General features: G+C 31.0%; 1 protein-coding gene and 1 pseudogene across 1 annotated transcript; one reads left to right on the top strand and one right to left on the bottom strand.

Annotated features, from left to right (window-relative positions):
• Positions 1-1,584: 1,584 nt before the first annotated feature.
• On the top strand, positions 1,585-2,803 carry LOC120177050 (annotated as a pseudogene).
• Positions 2,804-6,150: 3,347 nt separating this feature from the next.
• On the bottom strand, positions 6,151-6,815 carry LOC120177086. Its single transcript, XM_039183331.1, has 2 exons — positions 6,622-6,815; positions 6,151-6,410 (listed from the first exon to the last, which is right to left on the bottom strand). Exons 1-2 carry the CDS (start codon positions 6,781-6,783, stop codon positions 6,342-6,344), a joined length of 231 nt encoding a protein of 76 aa, XP_039039262.1. The 5' UTR covers positions 6,784-6,815; the 3' UTR covers positions 6,151-6,341.
• Positions 6,816-9,345: the final 2,530 nt, after the last annotated feature.

Here is a 9,345-nt window from a genome sequence, read left to right as displayed (position 1 = left end):
ACATCTACACTCCAGCTTGAGGGGGAGTGTTGGAATTCCTTAAATTAAGCATATTTTCTACCTTAGTTCTAGGAGTTTCCTTGTAATATTAGCCATAATCTAATTACTAATTTTTAGGGATAGGCTAATTACTAGAGATTATTTCTTTTTTTATTTATTTTTCCTGCTATGTTAAAAGGTTATATTCCGATTAGAAGAAATAAGAAATTTTCTTCTTCCTAAACATGTTCAAAGATAAATATGGTAAATATTGGGGTGACATTAATAAGATGAATATGCTTATATTTGTTGCTTGTGTTCTAGATCCTAGGCAAAAATTGAATTATCTGGAATTTGCACTTAGTGAAATGTATGGTTCTGAAAAATCTTCTGAAATGACGCAAAAGTTGAAAAATACTTTGTTTGAAGTGTATGATGAATACAAACCTCGAGTTTCTAATGAGTGTGGTCAATCAAATGGGGGGAAATCTACTACTTTAAGTAATCCACAACAAAAAGTGAAAAGGCGAATAAAAGATTTATATAAAAGACGTGTTATTGAAAAGGGCAGTGAAGAGCAAACATCTGAATTGGATAAATATTTAGCAGAGGCTACTGAAAATCATGATGATATATTTTATATTTTATTGTGGTGGAAAGTCAATAATCCTCGATTTTCAGCTCTTTCAAAGATGGCCAAAGTTGGGTTAGCTATATCACTTTCTACCGTAACTTCAGAATATGCTTTTAGTACCGAGGGACGTGTACTTGATTAATTTAGGAGTTCTTTAACTCCCAAAATGGTACAAGCCTTGTGTGTACCCAAGATTATATTCGAAATTCATCAACAGAAGAGTAGATTAAGAAGATTGAAGAACAAATCCAAGAGCTTGACAAGATTGATAATGGTATGTTGATATCTTTATTTATCAATTTTAATTTAATAAGTAAAATATTTTTAGCAGTGTATCACACCATACTAACTTTCAATCATTTGACTATTTTATATTCATCTTCGAATGCATTAGATCCTACCCTCAATTCATAAGCTCATAAGCTTATGTACTGTGAGATTGTGAGTGTGAGTTGAAGGAAGGGTATGCATTCTATTCTTTTAGTGTCTTATATATGATTGAATTTTTTAGTGTTTATTCTAGCTCATTTTTGCTGATATAGTATATGTTTTGTAGTGATAATGCAAATGATGATTTTTTGGGAAGATTCAATCAATGCAAATGAAGCATTTTGAAGACTGAAGACGGTTGGTGATGTTTATATAATTGTATTAGTGTTTTATATAACTTGGTTTATGAATGTTCATGTTGATTTGAATTATGATAATTGTTGAATTATTGATGTATGGAGGCTGGAATGTATACAACTTTATAATTGTATTAGTGTTTCTTATAATTGCTGAATTATTTATGCATAAAAAATTATACTAAATTTCGGTTAAACGACCGAATTAACCGAATTTTGTTCGGTTCGGTTAAAAATTTCGAAAAATTTTCAGTTAATGAAATTTGAGTACTTCGGTTCAATCGGTTAACCGAACCGACCGATTGAATACCCCTAAGAACGAGAACTTTTGACATTTATGTTATAATGATGTTGGAATCAATCATAGGTGCAGGTTTTTTCTCCCAGACGTTGGCTGTGAATGATACAACTGTAAAGTTTGAAATTTGGGATACACTTGGTCAAGAGAGGTACCATAAATTGGCACCAATGTATTACAGAGGAGCTGTGTCTGCAATCATTGTGTATAATATGACAAATCACGTAAGTTTATGATGCCTCACCGATGTCCTCGCTATTTGTTTTGGTTATTTAACACTAACTGGCTCTTACATTAATTTTGACACTGGGCAATAAAACATTAATACTTTGGGAGCACATAATCAAGGTCTATTTTCATGGTCTTTGCAATGTTGTCTGGTTGATGGCTCTATCAAGAATACTTGTTGAATATTCCCTTTTTTTATATAGTATAGAGATTTGAGTGATATATAGTTCCTTACATTGTAATGGCATTTTTGTTATCTTGTAGGCATCATTTGAGAGAGCCAAAAAAATGGGTCCAAGAACTTTAAGCGTAAGGTATCATTTTCTGTTACTCAAAGACAATGACTATTGTTTATTCTCTTATTTTTATCCTCATAACATGTTTATTTAAGTGCAATGGTTACTGAATAATATTTTTTTTTTATTTGAATTTCTTTTTTCTTTTTCCCTATATCTCTGAAGGTAATTCTAATATGGTAATGACACTTACTGGGAACAAAGATGATTTACTTGATGCAAAGAAGGTGGCAGCAGATGTAAGTTATGGATTCTACTTCTTCACCTTTACCTTAAAAAAATAAACAGTATAACTGTTAATCAGTCATTTTGAGCATCAATTTGAGGGTAGAATGACTTCTAGGAGTTTTATAATTTTTGGCATTTCAAGAGAACTCTCTCTTATAGATGGTAAAAGGTTTCATGCTTCAGTTTTGTTTTGACTTCAACATGCATGCTTGCTAATTTGTCTTGTTATTCTCCTAGGTAACTCAGAAAGCACAAACTTATGCTCAGGAGACTCGTCTTTTCTTCAAGGAAACTACAACATCCAATGTTAACGAAATTTTCTATGAAATATGTGTTTTATTTGTTGCTTTCTTAAGTTTCCAATAAGAACGCTTTATATCTTGTGTGAACTGTGACTTGACTGATTTTATTTCGTTCAACAAGCACAAAATCCTGTTGGAATAATTCTCATGGATAGGCCTATAGAACAAATATTGCAAGTACAACTTGTGCTTATATATTTTCTCTTACATAAGTTCATGTTTCCTTTCCATCTCCAATAATTTTAAATTAAGGATCAAACATTTAATTTTTTTCCTCTTGCATTAAAGCTTTTCTCTAAGATCTCTAATGGCAGGGAGAAAGGAGAAAAAGAGGGGGGGAAAGGTAAATATAGAAGAGGTAAGAATGAGTCAAAAGTTGGTCAATTTTCATCCATCATTGTAAAACAGTGCTAAACAAATTAGTTTAACATGCCACACCCGCATTTTGTCACCCACGTTAACGAATGTTAACGGCAAATGATCCATTTGTTATAAATTGATAATATTGACCAATTTGTTATAAATCAATAACATCCGTGATCAATTTATTATTTTTGAAACTTACAATGGGAAAAACAAAAACTGAAACTTTAGTGACCATTTGTGCAATTTACCCTTGTATTTGTTCTTATATGACTAGTGTAATCAACAGAGGTGCACTAAATATGTAGACCTCATTCCATAGAATATGGACATGAGAAATGTTATCTTTGTAGCTAGGATTTTTTTTTTTAGTTTTAGATGAACTTTGTCATAGGATTTCAAAGAGTTAATACATAAATTGAACTTTTACTTCCACAGAGCTAATTGTATAGGTCATAAGAATTCAACTTGCAATCTTTTGAAGAAATTAATATGTTTTTTAAGGTCCTCAAAGATTTTTAGGTTCAATTTTATGACCTTTAAAATATATTGTTTTTAACCAGTAGAATCAATGATACATTAATAGAAGGATCAACCAGGAATGATAGTTTATAATTTAAGGACTAATATAAAATGATTAATAGTTTAAGAGCCAATTTGGGGACTTCTTGTGCAATTAACTTCAGATGAAAGGGTGATTTATTTAACACTTCATGTCTTCTTTATGAAGACGAATCAATTTATGGAATAAATCCTAACCAATTGTAGCCTAAGGGTTAGGTTATTCTTTTAACTTATACTTTGGCTTGTTTAAAATGAATGGTAAACTATATATTTAGCACCTAAATTATCAATTTTATTTCATTTTAGTACCTAAACTTTTATTTGTTTCAAAATCATATCTAATATTTACTTTTTGTTTCGTTATGGTACCTCACCATTAAAAACTTAACAGGATTGTTGTATGTAGCACCTTTTTTAAAAACGTTTTGTTTATATTATTTTATTTTAATTACTTAAAGCTCATATTACTATTAATTTAAACACTCTAACTTTCAGATTTATTTTTAATTATAATTATATATTAATAAAATAATAATAAAAAATGTGATATCATAACATTATTAATAAAATAAATTAGAGTGATTAAAACATGAGTAATTTAAAAGCTAAGTAGTTAAATTAAAAAAAATTACACTAGTGATCAAAATAGGATTGAGAAGATAATTGAATGGTGAATGATGTAATTTACCCATAAAAAATGCAATGTCGTTAACTTTTTAACAACTGGGTACTAAAATGGAATAAAAAGTAAATGTTTAGTATGATTTTGAAACAAATGAAAGTATAAGTACTAAAACAAAATAAAACTGATAATTTGCGTACTAAACATATAGTTTACCCTAAAAAGGAATGAAGCTCATTTGTTAGGCTAATTTGACACTTGGGCGGTGTTTGTTTTTGCAGAGATAAAAGGTATGCAGTCTGCGGACCACATCTGCAGGCATCTACAGCAGAAGAGGTGGGCCAAAAGTCTGCAGTCTGCAAGAAGAAGACTGTTTATTTTTTAACGTCTGCAGACTGCTAAAATAAACTGAAATATAAATAAACTGTTTTTTTAACTTAAAAGAATTTTGCAATACTGAGATTTAAAAACAAACACCACCTTATTCTATTGTAAGTTAAAATGATGGATTACCTTAAGTTTAACCAGAAAGGGCTGGTACATTAATCGGCCTTATGGACCAAGTGGATTGACAATGGTGCATATTTCGCCATTCAAAAATCAACAGCGTATCATGAGGCTCCTATTGTTGGTACACAACTAGAGTGTCCTTGAAACTTGGCCTACCTCAAATATTAATAATAGTAGAATGAGAATTTTATTTTAGTATATGAGTCAAAATAGACATTATGATTTAAATAATTATGGTGAAATAAAATTATAATTCTTGAAAATTTGCACGGCTGTAGTGCTTGCTAACCATTTTATACCAATGATGTTATTAACATTGATGCCTACGCAATAATGGTAGGTGGAACCAATATAAACATAATAAATTTTTTATCTAAAATATATATATATATATATATATATATATATATATATTTAATTTAAAACTATAATAACAAATATATATATAGGGATTAAATCTGGAAAAAACTATATTAATTGAACTAATATAATTTTCTTAACATAATTTATACATTTTTTATTTAGGTTAAACTAACTATTTCGTCACCTCACATATTATTTAATTTATATTTTAGTCACTTAACTATTATTTCTTTTCAAAATCATAGTCAACCTTATGATTTGGTTCTATTTTATTCACCTACCATTAAAAAAATTAAGAATGATGTTAATATGACATTTTTAAATTATTTTCAATCATGATGTGTCATTATCTTATGATGATACGTCAACATCACCACTAATATTTTAAAGACAAGTGACCAAAACAAAACCAAAATATAACATTAAGTATAATTTAAAAAAAATAATGACAGAAACAAAATAATAAATGGATGACTGAATAAATAATTAACTCTTTTTTGGGATAACGCAGCCATGACCTAGATAGGCCTAGGCCAAGTTACACCCTTGTACGAAATCTTATATAAATGTAATTGCACCTGCCTACATACAAGTGCGAATACCTATGTCAAATTGTCGATGTTAATGTCACTACCAGTGTGCAAATGAGACATCTATTTCAATGATGATGGATATGCTTTGTAGAATGCAAATTCAAGGGATAATACAAATGAGACATCTATGTCAAATTGTCGATGTTAATGTCACTACCAGTGTGCAAATGAGACATCTATTTCAATGATGATGCATATGCTTTGTAGAATGCAAATTCAAGGGATAATACAAATGAGGCATCTATGTCAAATTGTCGATGTTAATGTCACTACCAGTGTGCAAATGAGACATCTATTTCAATGATGATGCATATGCTTTGTAGAATACCTATTTATTCTTCAAATAACCATATATTGATTTTTATTTCATTACCAACATGTATGATCGAATTTAGATTTATTAAAAGGACGAATGATTAAATTAAGAATATTCATATTGTATCATCTTATATGAATTCGAATTCTGATATTTATCTTTTATATATCTTTACTTAATAAAAAGTTATAGACATAAATATACATGACAAAGAAGGAAAGAAAGCAATTCCCAATCAAGTTTCAAGCCAGGAGGGGCTCCTAGGAATTCAATAAATTGAACTCATCCACACCAAAGTATCCAAACAGAAAACAAAGCTACCCCTGTTTCAGGTATCAAACCAAGCCTTAAACATCTAAGTAACCATTAGGAATGCAGTTATGCAGCAGATTTACCCACTTTCCACTTTTATCTGAGTCCTAGTACGGCCATAGGTCCACACCGCCGGGCTTCTTTACGAGCAGCTGGTTGTATTCAGGCCGTGATGTCTGCAACATAACACACATCCAATAGGATCCACAATTTTCATCAAATATCGAATCCATTTATTTGAATTTTAACTTAAACGAAGGATTGAGATTGATTTCGTCATCATATTGATTTTGCAGCAGAAAACTAGTGTTCAAACACAATCAATTCAACTTTTGTTACATCAGAATTGAAAACTGATTGAGAGCCATAAATTAGAAAGAAACTTACGAGATCTTTGAAGATGAGGAAAGCGATGATGAGGAAGAGGAAAAAAAGGATCTCGAACTCTGCCAATCGGAAAAATTCGAAGATGTTATCGACGGCGGCGGTCAACGACCACCCTTTCCTGCCTCTGCCGGTGTCCCGACTCATTCCCAAACGCTTCGCCATCTCTTCTTACTTTCCCTCGAATCTCTGGTAAAAGCGTGTTCTATGCAGTACCATGTACTGGAAATGGTAAATGATATATTGATTTGGCAATTGGGTCGAGTCGGATTTTCCCCCATCTCATAAGAAATTTCAGGTCCCCGCCCTTTTTGACTTGGACCTGGTCCAATTTGATAGTTGAATTATTTAGTATATATTGTTTTAAATTTAAAGAGAAAAATATTAGTTTCATTTTATTTATTTAAATGTAAAAAAAAATCATAACAATAATTCAATGGGAATAATCTAATTTCCTAATAAAATTAATTTAAATAGTCTCAAATAATAGTGATAAAATATGTTAGGTCGAATATTGTTATTACTTATTAATCCATGTATTATATGTAAATTTAACATTTAATTCTTATTCTTTAATTTAATCATTTTAAGTCTTAAAGTTTGATTATATTTTTCATGTGTTGTTTGGATGGATTGGAAGATTTAAAATTCAAAAAATATAAAATTAAAATTAATCGAATTAAAATACATGTATTAAATCTATAATTTGTATATCATTCAGAGGTTAATGACAGAATTTGATAGAAGAATAGTACGAAATTAAAATTTTAAATAAAGTAATAATAAATTAAATAAGGTAGGTTCCAAGCGACAGGAAAATAATAAAATAAACAAATAAATGTATTATTTAAAGAATCAAAATTTTGATTTGAGTCATTGTTGAATCTAAAAGCAAATGTTGTTTGCCTGAGCAGCTGAGCTTCCTCCAAGCTCACCTACTATTGTGGGCTTTATTCAATTACTGGGTTTTTATGCTTCTTCGGAAGAAAGACAATTGGCAGTTTGTGTAAGAAATAATGCACTATTAAACCTAAAGTAATTGAGTTGATGAATTATATTTTATTATTTATTATGTACTTTTTATTTTTGGTCGAATTTTATAAAATTTGAGTTCTATTAAATTTTTAAATTTATTTTCAAATTTAATTATAATATTTATAAAATTATGATATGAATTAATTCTAATTTAAACAATTTCCTCTTATCATATAAGATATTCATATTTATTTATTTATGTGTAATTAAAATTTATGATATTATTTAATAAACTAAATATCACCTAAATTATTGGCACTATTGATGGTCTTAGAACTGTTATAACTGCTGTTTATGGAAGCAATAATGGTGTTACTAGAAGAGGTCTTTGGGAGCATTTGAGGACTGTTGAGAATGATCTTGGCTCATCTCCTTGGGTGATTGGTGGGGACTTCAACATAATTGCCAGAGCTGAGGAAAGTTCAGACTTTGAGGTTATGGGAGTTCACAATTCCTCTGACATGAAAGAGTTACAGGACTGTTTGGAGGAGCTTGACTTGATGGACCATCCTTTCCTTGGGCCTACCTTCACATGGTCAAATAGGCATGAAGGTTCTTTTTTAGCTCAGAAGCTAGATAGGATTTTGGTTAATCCTCAGTGGTTGTTGGATTACCCTGAGTCTTTTGTGGAATTCAAAGCACAAGGAGTCTCTGATCATTGCCTTGAACTATTATGGACACATAAAGGTGTTTTCATAAAGAAGCCTAGGCCTTTTAAGTTCTTTAATTGTTGGGCCTCACATGATAAATTCCAGAGTATTGTCAAAGACTCATGGCAAGTGCACTGTGCAGGTTCTGCCATGCAAGTTCTGTTCAGCAAATTGAAAAGGCTTAAGCCTCTCTTAAAAGAGCTTAATAAGGATTTTTTCTGATATTACAGGTAGAGTGAAGGGTAAAAGATCTGAACTGGAGCAAATTCATATTTTTAATCTGACTCATGTTGAGCAGAGGAGAATTGATGAGGAGAAAAGAATTTATGATAAGCTTGTAAACTTGGAAGTAGCTGAGTCTGAGTTCTACAGACAGAAGGCTAAGATGCATTGGTTGAATGAGGGAGATCTCAATACTAAATTCTTTCATCTGAGGGTAGAATCCAATAAGAAAAAGAATACCATTAGAGTACTTAAAGGAGAAGATGGTCAATTTTATGACACTTTTGAGGGCATGGTTGCTGAGTTAGTGAGTTTTTTCACTAATCTGATTGGTGTTGAGGACCCTCTTGTCAAGAGCAGATCTGTTGAGGATCTGAAAGACATGTTAAACTACTCCCTGCCAGAAGGAGCTGCTATTTTTTTAACTAGAGAAGTGAGTGATATGGAGATTAAGGAGGCCCTGTTTAAGCAAGGTAAGGACAAGAGCCCAGGCCCTGATGGGTGCACCTCTGGGTTTTTCAAGGCTGCCTGGGACATTGTAGGTGCTGATTTCACTTCTGCTGTGAGGTATTTTTTCCAGTCCTCCTGTTTTCTGCCTGCATTCAATGTCACTGCCATTGTTTTGGTCCCTAAATCTCTTAATGCATGACTAGCTAAAGAATTCAGGCCTATTTCTTGTTGTTCAGTAGTTTATAAAACTATCACAAGAATTATAGTTAACAGACTTGCCCCTTTCTTTTCTGGTATGATATCTCTTAGTCAGTCAGCCTTTGTCAAGGGTAGAAACATTGTTGATAACACCTTGCTAGCCCAGGAAATT

This window comes from Hibiscus syriacus, unplaced genomic scaffold (genome assembly GCF_006381635.1).
Source record: "Hibiscus syriacus cultivar Baekdansim isolate YM2019G1 unplaced genomic scaffold, ASM638163v2 tig00112281_pilon, whole genome shotgun sequence".
Lineage (NCBI taxonomy): Eukaryota > Viridiplantae > Streptophyta > Magnoliopsida > Malvales > Malvaceae > Hibiscus > Hibiscus syriacus.
Note: the sequence above shows the minus strand (reverse complement) of the source record. Positions and strands in the feature narration are given on the sequence as shown.